Genomic DNA, 14,298 nt, shown 5'->3' with positions numbered 1-14,298 from the left:
TTTTGATTTCCTTTGATTCTATTGTGACATTGTCCATGTGATTTTTAATGCATGTTATTTGTGTCTTCTCTTTTGTTTTGTTAGGTTTGCCAATGGTTTTTCAAATTTATTAATCCTTTCAAAGAACCAGATTCTTGTCCTGTTGATTCTTATTATAGTTTGTTTGTTTTCTATCTCATTTATTTCTGCCCTAATCTTTATTATTTCTTTTCTTTTTGGTGACTGCAGATTCCCTATGTTGGTCTGTTTCTAATTATTGGAGATGCTGTGTAATTGTGTTAATTTTGGTTCTTTCTTCTTTTTGGATGTGTGCATTTATTACAATAAATTGTCCTCTCAGCTGTGTCCCAAAGATTTTGGTATGTTGTGTTTTTATTCTCATTTGTTTCTAGGAACTTTGTGAATTCACATTTTATTTCTTCTACTATCCAGTCGTTTTTCAGCAGGGTGTTTCCATGTATTTAACTTTATTTCCTTGTCTTCCTATTGTTGATTTCTAATTTGATAGCATTGTGGTCTGAGAAGATGCTTAGTAATATTTTGATATTTGTAAATTTGTGGAGATTTGTTTTGTGTCCTAACACATGGTCTATTCTGGAGAATGTTCCATTTGCACTGGAAAATAATGTGTATTGTGCTGTTGTTGGGTTGAATACTCTGCTCATATCTATGAAGTCCAATTAGCTGATTGTGTTGTTTAGTTCCTCTGTGTTTTTGTCAAGTTTCTGTTTGTTCTATTCTTTTTCGAAAGTGGTGTATTTAAATTGTCCACTATTTTTGTAGATTCATAAATTTCTTTCTTCAAATCTATAGGAGTTTGCTTTATATATTTTGGAGCTCTTTCATTGGGAGCATAGATCTTTTTTATGGTTATGTCATCTTGTTCAATTGTCCCTTTAATCATGAGATAATGTCCATCTTTTTCTATTATGCTGTTTTGCCTTAACATTTATTTTATCAGAGATTAGTATTGCCACTACTGTTTGTTTTTTATTTCAATTAGTTTGGTATACTTTTTTCCATCCTTTGTATTTTAGTCTGTTCTTGTCTCTGTGTAAGGTGTGTTTCTAGCAGCCAGCTTATTGAAGAATCTTGTTTTCTTATCCATTCTGTCACTCTCTGTCTCTTAACTGGTACATTGAATCCATTTACATCCAATGTAATTATGGGTAGGTATGGATTAATTGCTGGCATTTGTTTGTTCTTTTGTGTGGTGCTGATTTCTTTGTTCTGCATATCTTTCTGTGCTGAGTTCAAGTTTTTTGTGTTCTTTCTTGTGAGTTTCCTCATAGTTTTAATGTTTCCACATTCTTCATGGATTTTCATTTTCTTGGTATGTTGTGAAGTATTATTTTTTTCTTTGAGGTTACCTTATATTCCATTAACTTTTCCCTCCATTTAACACAGTCTATTTTATACTGTAATCTACCTGACCTTCTCACCTCCTGGATCTCTGTTCCTATGTGTTTACCTTCTTTCACATTGTTAATTGTTTTGATCATAGACTGACCTTCCCTTTCCTCTGAATCTGTTCTTATAGTTTTGCTCTGTTCTTGACTCTTCCATTTTTTATTGAGTTCTGGGTGGTGCTGCGATGTATGTCAATCTCTGTTATTGTATGTCCTTGTTGGTTCTCAGTTCACAGAACTCCCTTTCAGATGTTTTACAGCACAAGGTTGGCTTTGGCAAAATCCCTTAACTTCTGTTTATCCTAGAATGTTTTGATTACACCCTTGTATTTGATTGACAGCTTTGCTGGATAAAGGATTCTTGGTTGACAGTTTTTTTTTTGTTGTTTTTTTTTTTCTTTCAGGGTTTTATATGTGTCTCCCCATTGCCTTCTTGCTTGCATGTTTTCTGATGAGAGATCTGAGTTTAATCTGACATGCTTGCCTTTGTATGTTACACTTCTCTTTTCCCTAGCTGCTTTCAGGATGCTTTCCTTATCTTTGAATTTGGAAGCATAGTGGTTACGAATCGGGCTGCGAACCGCAAAGTTAGCAGTTTGAAACTACCAGCTGTTCCGTGGGAGAAAGATGAGGCTTTCTGCTCCCATAAAGATTTACAGCCTCAGAAACCCTGTACAGGGTTGCTATGGGTCAGAACCGACTTGATGGCACATAACAACAACAACAACAATTATCATATGCCTTGGTGATTTTCTTTTAGTGTCTATCCTTCCTGGGGTTGTGAATTCAGTGAAAGTTTATAGGCAAACTTAATAGGAATTTTCTGTATGACCAAGTACATTTAAATTCATTATTAAAAGGAGATACTGTCTGGTACAGATACCAACTACATTATATAAAACTGCTTTACATACATAATGCCAATTAAAAGTAAGGTTCTCCCTATAAATCACTGAATTAATACAACATTAAACATATATATTTTTTCAAATAAATGTATTGCAAATGTAAAGGCCTGACTGCTAATTTACAAAGGATGCTGTGGGTTAATGAGCCAGACTGCAAAGCTGTTTGAACTGTAAGGTTGGCGGTTCAAGCTCATCAGCTGCTCCTCAGAAAACCTATACAGGGTCGCTAGGGGTTGGAATCAACTCGACGGTACTTAGCAACAACAATATTAATAATTACTTGTGCTTTAGTTTTAAAACGTTCTTTATTAAGATACGATTTTATAATATTCTTTCTTTATGGTGGCTGCTTTTAGATGCTTTAAATTTTTCTCTCTGTATGGTTTTATTTATATTTACATTATAAATTAATTACATTATTGATAGTGAAAAATGATATTTTCTTGGATGTAAAATGGAAGAGTATATTGCCTCACAGGGGAGAGATTTTAAATTAGATACAGATTTTTCTTTTGATAGTTCATGAATTGCATGAGTTTATTGTTGCTATTAGGTGCCATATATTTGGTACTGACTCATAGCAACCTAATACACAACATAACAAAATAATGCTCTGTTCCATGCCAACCTCACAACCATTGCTAGTCTTGAGGTCATGGTTGCTGCCACTATGCCAATCCATCTCATTGAGGGTCTTCTTCCCCTTTTTCTTTCAAACCTCCACTTTACCAAACATGGTATCCTTCTCCAGGGACGTTTCCCTCCTAACAATATGCTCGGAGTGAGAGACGAAGTCTGGCTAAAGCACTCTGGCTGTACTTCTTCCAACACAGATTGGTTTGTTCTTTTGGCAGTCCATGGTACTTTCAATATTCTCCTCCAACATCAAAACTTAAATGCATCAATTCTTCTACAGTCTTCCTTATTTACTGTCCAACTTTCACATGTGTATGAGGTTACTGAAAAATACCATGGCTTGGTTCAGGCTCATCTTAGTCCTCAAACTGACATCTTCACTCTTGAACTCTTTAAAGAGGTCTTATGTAGCAGATTTGCAATATGTCGTTTGATTTCTTGACTGTTGCTTCCATGAGTGTTGATGGTTGATCCAAGCAAAACGAAGTCTTCTACAACTTCAGTCTTTTCTTAATTTATTTGGGTGTTAGTTATTGGTCCAGTGGTGAGGAATTTTATTTTCTGTACCTTGAGTTTCAACCCATACCAAAGGCTACGGTTTTTATCTTCATCAGTAAGTATTTGAAATTCTCTTCACTTTCAACAAGTAAGGTTTTATCAATATATCATAGGTTGTTAATGAGTCTTCCTCCAATCCTGATGTCATGTTTTTCCTCATATAATCCAGATTCTCGGATTATGTGCTCAGCAAACAGACTGAATAAGTATGGTGAAAGAATACACCCCTGGTACAAACCTTTGATAACTGTAAACCATTCAGTGTTCCCTTGTATGAGTTTAGTGAACTGAAACTATTTCCTTCTCTGAATAATTGGAATGTAAAGGCATATCAGAAAGTAATTATTCAATAAATATTCTTATTATTACTAAGTGAACTCTTCACAATTGTTCCAGTTATTTGTTGTTCAATAAGGGATAATTTTTGCCTCAATTTATTTCAATTTTTAAATATTCTAATTACCAAATTATTGTTACAGTGACTGACCAATTAAGATTTAGTTATGCTATTTATCACTGTTACTTATATCTACTTAAAATAGTTTATAATATAAATAATAATTATATAAGAATAATCACATGAGTTCACATGTAATACCTATTCTTTGATAGTTATTACAATACAAAATATACTTGTGCTAACTATAATTACCCAGGAATAAATCTTTTTATAATTTATTGAAACCTGATTTAACATACAAGGGTTTTACAAAGCAGACCTTGAATTGTGCACAGTGTAAACGACCTTTCTTTAGTCTACATGGCTAGAATTAATAATCATTTGCTTTCGTTTTATTAAAAGACTATATTAAACATTTAACTAGAATTAATGTGCTGACAATACACCTTAGTAAGTTAGGAGCTCAGTGAATTCGCTTTGTCATGCATTATTAACATACCATCTGGGAAGTCAGGATGGCTGAGTTGTAGATCTTTGCAAGTTCGGGCTGGATTGGTCTGAGTACCCATTGGAAATTTCATATGTTCAATATCTTGTTTGAGAGAATTGAGTGAACCAAATATTTCCTCCATTCCATCTGAATAGTCAAGAATATTATCACCTGCATCTGCTTGCATGTTTTCAGTATGCCTTCTTGTTTTTTTGGATGACAAGATTGGTAAAGGCTGAATGACTTCACCAGGTGGACCCTGCAAAGGAAACAATCTATGTGAACTTGTTTCATAAATTAATCACTTCTGTACATATTATTGTTACTGGTTATGTCATTGTTAGAAGAAACCAAACTTGGTTTAGCTTACCAAAACCAAAGTTGGTTTTCCTTAATAGCTATATAATCAATTTGTAAGATTCTATTTATATATTAAAAACTTAACCCACTGCTATTGAGTTCACTGGGACTCAGCGATCCTATAGGACAGAGTAAAACTGTCTCATTGGATTACCAAGACTGTGATCTTTACTGCTACATCTTTATCCTGTAGAGTGGTTAGTGGGTTCAAACCATCAGCTTTTTGGTTAGAAGTTGATCACTTTAACTACTGTGCCACCAGGGCTCCTTCTGTTTTTATAACCAAACCCAAATTCACTGTCATTGAGTTGAATCAGATTCATAATGATCCTATACAGGGTTTCTAAGTCTAACTCTGTACAGGAGTGAACAGTCTCATCTGTCTAATGGAGAGCAGCTGTTGGGTTTGCACCAAAGTCCTTTTGGTTAGATACTCAATGCCTAATCCATAGTGCCACATGTCTGTGTGTGTATATTGTGGCACCTTAGGATAATCGCTTGACCACAAGGTCCCTTTGAACTGCAAGGTCGGTGGTTTGAATTCACAAGCAGCTCCTTGGAATCCTATAAAGGGTCACAATGAGTTGGAACTGACTTGATGGCACTTATCAACAACAACAGATAGATAGATAGATAGATAGATAGATAGATAGATAGATACACACACACACACATACATAAGGAGCTCTGGTAGCGTAGTGGTTATGAATTGGGCTGTAAAACCTTAATATTAAGGTCAGTAGTTTGAAACTACCAACCATTCCACAAGAAAAAGATGAGGCTTTCTGTTCCTGTAAAGATTTATAGCCTCGGAAATCCTGTACAGGATCATTATGGGTTGGAACCAACTCAAAAGTACTTAACAACAACATATATATATATAATGTGTGCTCTCCAGTCAGTTCCAACTCATAGTGACCCATATAGAGTTTCCAAGGTGTAAATCTTTATGGGAACAGAAAACTTAATCTTTTTCTCTTGGAGCTGCGGGTAGATTTGCACTGCTGATCTTGCAGCTAGCATGCCAACTCCAACACATAACCCACTAAACCACCAGAGTTACTATGTTGTTGTGTCATTGAATCGGAATGCAAACAGCAAACATGGAAGTTCGAACCCACCTAACACTGCTCAGAAAACCTACACATGGTTGCTATGAGTCATAACCTACTGGATGGCACATAACTATATATAATTATTATAATATTTTCCTTTGTTAGTTATTTAAAAAGAAACTAGTAGGGAGTTTTGAGGTAGGTGCACTTATCAGATGATTTCTGGCCCTTTATCTATATCCTGGAGTCCTGGTGTGATACTTCAGGATAATGAGCTGAACTGCAAGGTCAGTTTAAACTGAAGGTCAGGGGTTCAAACCCACCAGTTGCTTCTCAGAAATGTCACACAGGGTTGCTATGGGTTGGAATTGACTCTATGGCATTTAACAACAACATCTATATTCTTTTGTGGCATTGTAGGATAACACTACAGTGCTAGTCACAAAATTGCCAATTCAAACCTACAAGTAGTTACTCAGAAACACTATACAGAGTTGCTATGAGTCGAAACCGATTTGATGGCACTTACCAATAATAATCTATACAAAAAGGGGCCCTAGTGGTGCTGTGGGTTAGGCATTGCACTGTGAAGTTCAAACCCACCAACTACTCGTTGGGAGCAAGATGAAACTGCATACATTAAGTCTTGGAAATCCTACCTAGGGTTGTTGTAAGTCAGAATTGACTTCATAATCTATACAAATGGAGTCCCTGACAAACGTAAACAGTTAACATACTGAGATAATAAAAGACTTCAGGCTTGAGTCCATTCTGAGGTACCTCAAAAGAAAGGCCTGCAATTTATTTTTGCAAAATCCACAATTGAAAACTCTATGGTATACAATTCTATTTTACCAAACATTGGATTATTATTACCCGGAACCAACTTAATGGCAACTAATTATTGGCTATCTATACAAGTAATGCAATACAGATGTGTGTAGGCATATGTATATATATAATGTTGCTGTTCATTAATTTATACACATTTATATGCCCTATCTCTGATTTTAAAGTCTCTAAGGAATAACTGGTGATAGGTGTCATCAAGTCTGCTCAGACTCATAGCTCAGACTCTCACAACAGAACAAATCACAGTGCAGTCCTGCACCATCCTCACAACTGTTGTTATGTTTGAGTCCATTGTTGCTGTAACTGCCAATCCATCTTGTTGTGGTCTTCTTTTGTGCTGACCCTCCACTTTACCATTCATGGTGTCCTTCTCAAGTAACTGATCCCTCCTGATAACATGTCTGAAGTATTAGAAACAAAATCTTATCAATATGGCTTCTAAGGAGCATTCTAACTACAATTCTTCAAAAACAAATTTGTTTGTGTTCTGGCAGTCTGGGGTATTTTCAATATTTTTCTCCAACATCATAACACAAATGCGTTGATTCTTCTATGGTCTTCCTTATTTATTGTCCAACTTTCACATGCATATTGAGGCATCTGAAAATACCATAACTTGGGTAATGTACACCTAGGTCTTAAAACTGATACATTTGCTCTTGAATCCTTTGAATAGGCCTTGTGCAGCAAAATTTCTGACTGCAATGTGTCATTTGATTTCTTGATTGCTGCTCCCATGGGTATTGATTGTGAATCCGAGCAAGATGAAGTCGTTGACAAATTCAATTTTATCTACATGTATTAGTCATTTTATACGTCATTTATTGATTCAGTTGTGACAAATTTTGTCTTTCTTTATATCGAGGTGCAATCCACACTGAAAGACATAGTCTTTGGTCTTCATCCATAAGTATTTCAAAGTTCCCTTTGCTTTCAGCAAGCAAAGTTTTATCATCTGCACATAAGAGATTGCTAATGAGTCTTCCTCCAGTCCTGATGTCACAGTCATCTTCATATTTGTTTAGCATACAGATTGAATAAGTATGATGAAAGAATATAGCCTTGGCACATACCTTTTCAGATTTTAAACCATTCAGTATTCCATTGTTCTGTTCAAACACCTTTGTCTATGTACTGCTTCTTTGTGAGCACAATTATGTTTTCTGAAATACTCATTTTTCACAGTATAATTCACAGTCTGTCATGATCCACACAGTGAAAAACTTGTATAGTCAACTAAACACAAGTAAACATATTTCTGGTATTCTCTGCTTTCAGCCAAAATCCACCTAATGTCAGCAATGATTTCCCACAATCCATGTCCTCTTCTGAATCTATCTTGTTTCTATGGCAGTTCTCTGCCAATGACAGCTTAAAAACTGTTGCAGCCATTTTTTAATTATCTTCAGTAAAATTTTACTTGCATGCAGTATTAGTGATACTGTCTGATGATTTCCACATACCATTGAGTCACCTTCCTTTGGAATGGGCACAGTTATGGATGTCTTCCAATCAGTTGGCCAAGTAGCTGTCTTCCAAATTTCTTGAATATATGAGTGTGTTCCTCCAGTGCTGCATCAGTTTGTTGGAAGATTTCAATTTGTGTTCCGTCAATTCCTGGAACTTTGTTTTATGCCAACACCTTCAGTGCAGGTTGAACTTCTTCCTTCAGTACCATCAGTTCTTGATCATACACTAGCACTTGAAGTGGTGCACTGACCATTTCCTTTTGGTACAGTGACTCGATGCCTATCTTCCATCTTCTTTTGATGCCTTCTGCATCATTCATTATTTTCCCCATAGAATCTCTCAATGTTGCAACTTCAGGTTAGAAATTGTTCTTCATTTCTTTTTTCTTGAGAAATGCTGAGTGTACCCTTTGCTTTTTATAACTCCAGGTCTTGGCACATTTTATTAAAATATTTGACATTGTCTTCTCGAGTTGCTCTTTGAAATTTTCTGTTTAGCAATTTGTCTTCCTCGTTTCTTCCATTTGCTTCAGCATTTCTACCCTGAAGAGCAAATTTCAGAGTCTCTTCTGACATACATTTTAGTCTTTTCTTTCCTCTCTGTATTTTTAGTGACCTTTTGCTTTCTTCCTGTATGATGTTCTTGATTTCATCTCAATGCTCTGCTGATCTTGGGTCATTAGTGTCTAATGCATCAAATCTGTTCTTAAATGGTCTCTAAATTCAAGTGGGATATCTTCAAGATTATAATTTGGCTCTCTAAGGAAAAGAACATTTAAATGCTCTTGTCTACTGAGTTCTCTATTATGCTTGATAGTAATTCATATTATGACATTTAAAACTTTAAAAATATGCACACATTAGGTCATTTCAAATATTTATGACTTTAGTCTTTATCATTCAACAAAGTTAAAACAATTATAATATGAACTTCAGTGTACACTTGTGAAAGATATAACTAATTTAAATAGTTAACCCACATAGAAGCACTTGAACACAAGGAAGCAGACTAAAATTCCTTTTATATAGATCTGTATGTTTAGTATAAGATTTAGCAGTTGTGCAATCAGTGATCCCTGGGCAATATCAATATCAGTAAATTCTGTTTTTACTGATTCAAGTGATCCTGTATGGTGGCTTCCAAGGAACAGCTAATGGCTTGAACCACCAACTGTGCAGTTAACAATACAATGTTCATCTTAGCTATCTTTTCATTAGAGTCCTGGTAGCACTATGGATAAGCACTTGACTGCTAATGGCAAGGTCAGCAATTGGGTGCTGTGGGTTAATGCTCTGGACTGCCAAGTTGGCTTGAACCGCAAGGTCGGTAGTTCAGAGCTCACCAGCTGCTCCTCGGAAACCCTATACAGGGTCGCTAGTGTTAGAACCAACTTGATGTCACTTAACAACAACAAAAACAAGCCACGCTGGGGCTAATGATGAGGCTGTCTTCTCCCATAAAGCTTTACAGACTTGGAAGCCTTAGAGAGAGTTGCTATGAGTCTTAGGCGACGACTTGATGGCAGTGGGTTTGGTTTGGGATTATTACTGCATTTATTATTAGCATCGTATGCACTAGGATAAAATGGCAAGCCTCTGAGTTTTTGTCTTTATTCTTGGTTTCAGACATAACTGTATCTTTGTGCCATACAATCAGTTAATTTGATTAAAGTGTGACAAAAAATATCATATGATTCTCTTGAAAAATGAGTAAGTACCACATTATCATAATGTATAATTGTTGTTGTTGTTAAGTGTTTTTGAGTTGGTTTTGACCCAGCGACCTTGTACAGGGTTTCCAAGAAGAGCTAGGTGGTTTTAAACCTAAGACCAGGACTCCAATGCATAATTAAGGCATCTTTATTTAAAGGTGTAAAAGCAATTAAAAACACCTTGATATGCAGATCTGATTATTTCACTGCTGTAGTTGCCACTTCCTACCAAATTAGCACCTTTGTCAGTGGATTTTTCTGTAAGCTTCGATCAATCATTGGCAGGCTCAGAATATTAGCATATACTTACTGGAGGTCCAGGAGGCCCTGGAAGACCACCTTCACCTTTCTGCCCAGCAGGTCCCTGTCAGAAAGAGAAAGGAGCAGAGTATATTTCATATATAAAGCATTTGAATAAATATTGAAAACTTTAAGTGCCAAAGGGAAAATACTTACAGTAGAGCCTTTGTTTCCCTTTGGACCTTGAGGACCCTAGAAAATGCAAAGACAAAAGAACAGATCAAGATCTGGGGAACTTATGTATTTTGGTCAATTAATTCTATCTTGTAAGGTTTTGTTTTGTACTTACAGGTAAGCCAGGAGGTCCAGGTGGACCTAAGGGACCAGCAGGTCCAGGGATTCCCTAAAGAGAAAAGAATCCAATTTAAAAGTTATTGTCAGCTACTCCTTCTTCTTACATTGCACAAGGTAACAAAAAACATTGTAAAATTTAGAAAGTAAAAAACACTTAAGAATAACCTAAAATCATTTTTCCATGGTAACTCTAAGAAATAAGATTTACAAGATAATCTGAAACTTTGGTTCCCTTGCTTCAGTGTCCAGAAAAGTTTTTGTTTTGTGTATCTTTCTATCCCTACAGAAAAATAAGTGGTATGTAGTAAGGATTCAATAAGTGTTTGCATAATTCATTATTATCTGTAATTTATATGAGTCCTAACTTAAATCTTATTTTTAACTTATTTGCTCAGAATTTACCTAAAAATCTATTTCTGAAAATGTCAATGGTTTAAGCAGATTAAAATAATGAGGCTCTACATTATCATGTCTAAAGAAATACTTGCTATGTGTACATGTCTGTGTGTCTGTGTATATGAGAGTGAAAGAGGAGAGATCTTACAAAGCAGTAGGAAGGTCATTCAGAATTTTACTCACTCCATCTCCCTTTGCTCCTGGTGATCCTTGAGTTCCAGGGAGCCCTCTGTCACCCTTTTCACCTTGTTCTCCTGGAGGTCCAATCAGGCCAATTAAACCAGGATGTCCCTTTCGAAGGCAAACAAAAGAATGCTTAATAATATATCAATCACAGCTATCTACATTCTAATTATAAAATATTTGCTCATTAAATTTTTAAAGCATTAAAAAAATTAGCTAAAAAAAGTTTAAAATAACTTTTTTTTTTAAATGGAAGATACCCTTAAGACTTCCTGCCCCTCATATAACAGGATCATTTACTATTCACATAAGGGTAGACCTTCTTTAAGGTAGGAAGTATTATGGAATGAAATACTTTCTAAAAATACAATAATCTGTGGGGTTTCTGTTACGGGGAATTTCCTCAACTAAAAGACTACATGTAACACTGGCAAAATAAACAACAAAAATTCATTACTTTAATAAGCATTTCATTTTATATGAAAGGGTTTCTATTCTTCAGAGATTTTGCAATCTTTGAATCCCATTTGGAAACTTAAAAAATAATCCAAATAGTATTAATGCCATTCTGAAAAAAAGTCTAATTTCTTTCATTATTTTGTGGATCTCAGCATTCATTTTGGAAATCATCTTACGATTCATTTGTCTATCTTTTAAGCAAAACTTTCAAGCTAAAAATATAATTTTTATTTTGTTATTCCATCTGTTTATTTTCTGAACAGCTATTTTAGTATAACCATACATTTCTCCTTATGGTTTTTAGAAGTGGGCATTAAGAATACTGAATTCTAGTATAGTTCTCACTATTGCTTTGCAGTTTTTCTCTTCTCTAAATACATCAGGGAACCTGGGGATTGACACATTGTTCCTGGTTAACATGTCAAAGCTATTCTTTGCAATTTCCTTTTGATAGACTTGCCTCTGGTATTCAAATATCAAAATTATAATACATTCCTTGATATTCTCACCTTCTCACCCTTTGACCCGGGATCACCTTTGAGACCAGGTAAACCAGGAGGTCCCTAAATGATGAGAAAAAAAAAACATATAATAGAGTGTAGGTCTGCATTAGACAATCTTATTACTATTTACAGAATTATTATGGTTTTGAAAATTATCTGAGAGAGTTGAAAAATAGTAAAAAATGATCATTGTTATTTATTTTTCAGGATTTAAAATAAATATATATGCTTAAAAGATATGGTTTAATATGCAACTATAATACTAGCGGAATCCCGGTGATATAGTAAGTTATACATCAGACTGCTGAACCGACTCGACGGCACTTAACAACAACAACAAACATCAGACTGCTAACCATAAGGTCAGCAGTTCAAATCCACCAACTGCTTAAGATTTACACAGTCTTTTGCTACGAGTCAGAATTGACTCAACAGCACCTAAAAACAACATAATATTGATAAATTTGTTAAAATAAATATTAAAGTAGAAATAAGGCATGCTTTATGTGACTGTCAAATTAAAAAGAAAGGGCAAAGTTTTAATTACATTAACTTTAGAAGAAATTCAATATGTACTTCAAATATTTCTGTGCTAAACTCAAAAGGCACTAATCTGTTCAGTAAAGACTTTAAATAATCTCATTTAAATTTTGACAAAAAATGAATTTTTGGTAATTACACAAACATTTTAGACAAATATCTTAATAAACATTATTCTTGTATTTAAATAACAATTGTATTTTCTGACTGAATTATTGCTTAAAATTCTGCAGGATAATATGATACTTTTAAGTACGACTGAGGTGGTTCAGACTCATGGTAACCCGGTGTAGGCTTTCAAAGGCTTTAAATCTTCAAAGGAGCAGAAAGCCTCATCTTTCTCCTATGGAATGACTGGTTAACTCGAACCATGGACCTTGTGGTTCACAGTCCAGTGCTTATCTTATAAAGCCACTGTGCTCCAATTTGTGTATATATGAATTTAAAACAATGGTTCTGTAATTATATTAGTCTGTGGTAACTTTTTTGAATTCTAACTAAAATTCATATTCTTTGCTCACATGAAAATAGACATAGAGCTATAGAAATAGAAAGAGAGATGTACTAAAAATACATACTAATTATAGCAACATCTAACTTGTGCAGGGTACATCAGAGGTTACAAAATTAGTTTAATAACGCATCTTCTAAAGTACCAAGAATCCAGATGAAGTACCTATTTGTATATAGTTTACTTTTGAGAAACTGGGTCTCTGGCTTCAAGTCCAAAATTACTTTACTAGATAATTATTGTTGGTGTAGTGAAGTGATGATGAGTTGGTTCTCACTCACAGGGACCCTGTGTAGGGTTTCTGAAGAGTGACTGGTGGTTTTGAACTATCAACTTTGCAGTTAGTTGTCCTGTGCTTCTTCTACAGCACTACTCCAAAAACCAAGAAGACAGTGCACATAGGGAGACAACACAAAGGACATTTCAAAAGAGCAGTAATTCAAATGATCAGACTTCTGAAAACAGTGAGTCTTGGAGTCCTCAAACACAGAATTTTTGCGGGAAGTGAAAGATCTGATTATGCTCCTGCTGGCAACACATCAATATTCCAATCACTGTTTCACAGGCTCAAATCTACCCTTCATTAGCTGAGTGATCTTGCATAAGTTATTTATTATATCTAAGTTTTATTTATAAAAGTATTCTAATAATAACAATCTGTCATAAGTATTGTAAGGAAAAAGGAAAGCAGATAGACAAAACCATTGCAAAAATAGTGAGGTTTTTTTTTTTTGCAAACAGTCATCAGTACTGCTATTATATTTAACTATGCTAGAGATGGGTATCTCTCAATTTCCTTAAACCATTTTAATAGTACAAGATAAAATGCCATTCCCCCCCCACCACCAAAAAAAGAGAGAGACAGATAGAGAGAAAGAAAATGAAAAAGCAAAACTAGGAATATACAGTATTAGATGTTATCTATGGTTGTAACATATTATAAAATTGTCTCTATTATTCATGAAGGAGTTAATAGGAAAAGAGTATTAATTCTTCTAAACTAATAATATGAAGGTATGAACTAAATTTAAGAAGGAATTTGCCAAACTATTCCATTTATTACTACTTTATCATCTGGAAAAAATAAATTGACAAAACAATTATTGATAGCAGTTATAAATAACTCCTTGAACTTGAAACAGATCAAAAGTATCAGTTCTGAATATAAAAATGTTAATCCAGGGATGGTATATGTATTTCCTATTTCATCTTTTTGGGAATATTGTAAATTGAAAAACTCCAGGGAAATACATAATTCATAAG

At 34.6% G+C, this 14,298-nt stretch overlaps 1 protein-coding gene across 4 annotated transcripts in view; it reads right to left on the bottom strand.

The window, feature by feature from the left end:
* COL11A1 (collagen, type XI, alpha 1) overlaps window positions 1–14,298 on the bottom strand; it is a 357,092-nt gene that overhangs the window by 24,088 nt on the left and 318,706 nt on the right. For all 4 annotated transcript variants that reach the window (XM_006830900.1, XM_006830902.1, XM_006830899.1 and 1 more), the window contains 6 exons: window positions 11,991–12,044; window positions 11,023–11,130; window positions 10,439–10,492; window positions 10,306–10,341; window positions 10,160–10,213; window positions 4,411–4,660 (listed from right to left, as the gene is read on the bottom strand). In XM_006830900.1, the coding sequence (XP_006830963.1) occupies window positions 4,411–4,660; window positions 10,160–10,213; window positions 10,306–10,341; window positions 10,439–10,492; window positions 11,023–11,130; window positions 11,991–12,044 (556 nt within the window). The remainder of the gene's footprint in view (window positions 1–4,410; window positions 4,661–10,159; window positions 10,214–10,305; window positions 10,342–10,438; window positions 10,493–11,022; window positions 11,131–11,990; window positions 12,045–14,298) is intronic.

Source organism: Chrysochloris asiatica, unplaced genomic scaffold, assembly GCF_000296735.1.
Source record: "Chrysochloris asiatica unplaced genomic scaffold, ChrAsi1.0 scaffold00002, whole genome shotgun sequence".
Classification (NCBI taxonomy): Eukaryota; Metazoa; Chordata; class Mammalia; order Afrosoricida; family Chrysochloridae; genus Chrysochloris; species Chrysochloris asiatica.
The sequence above is the reverse complement of the archived record's forward strand: the minus strand, read 5'-3'. Positions and strand labels throughout refer to the sequence as shown.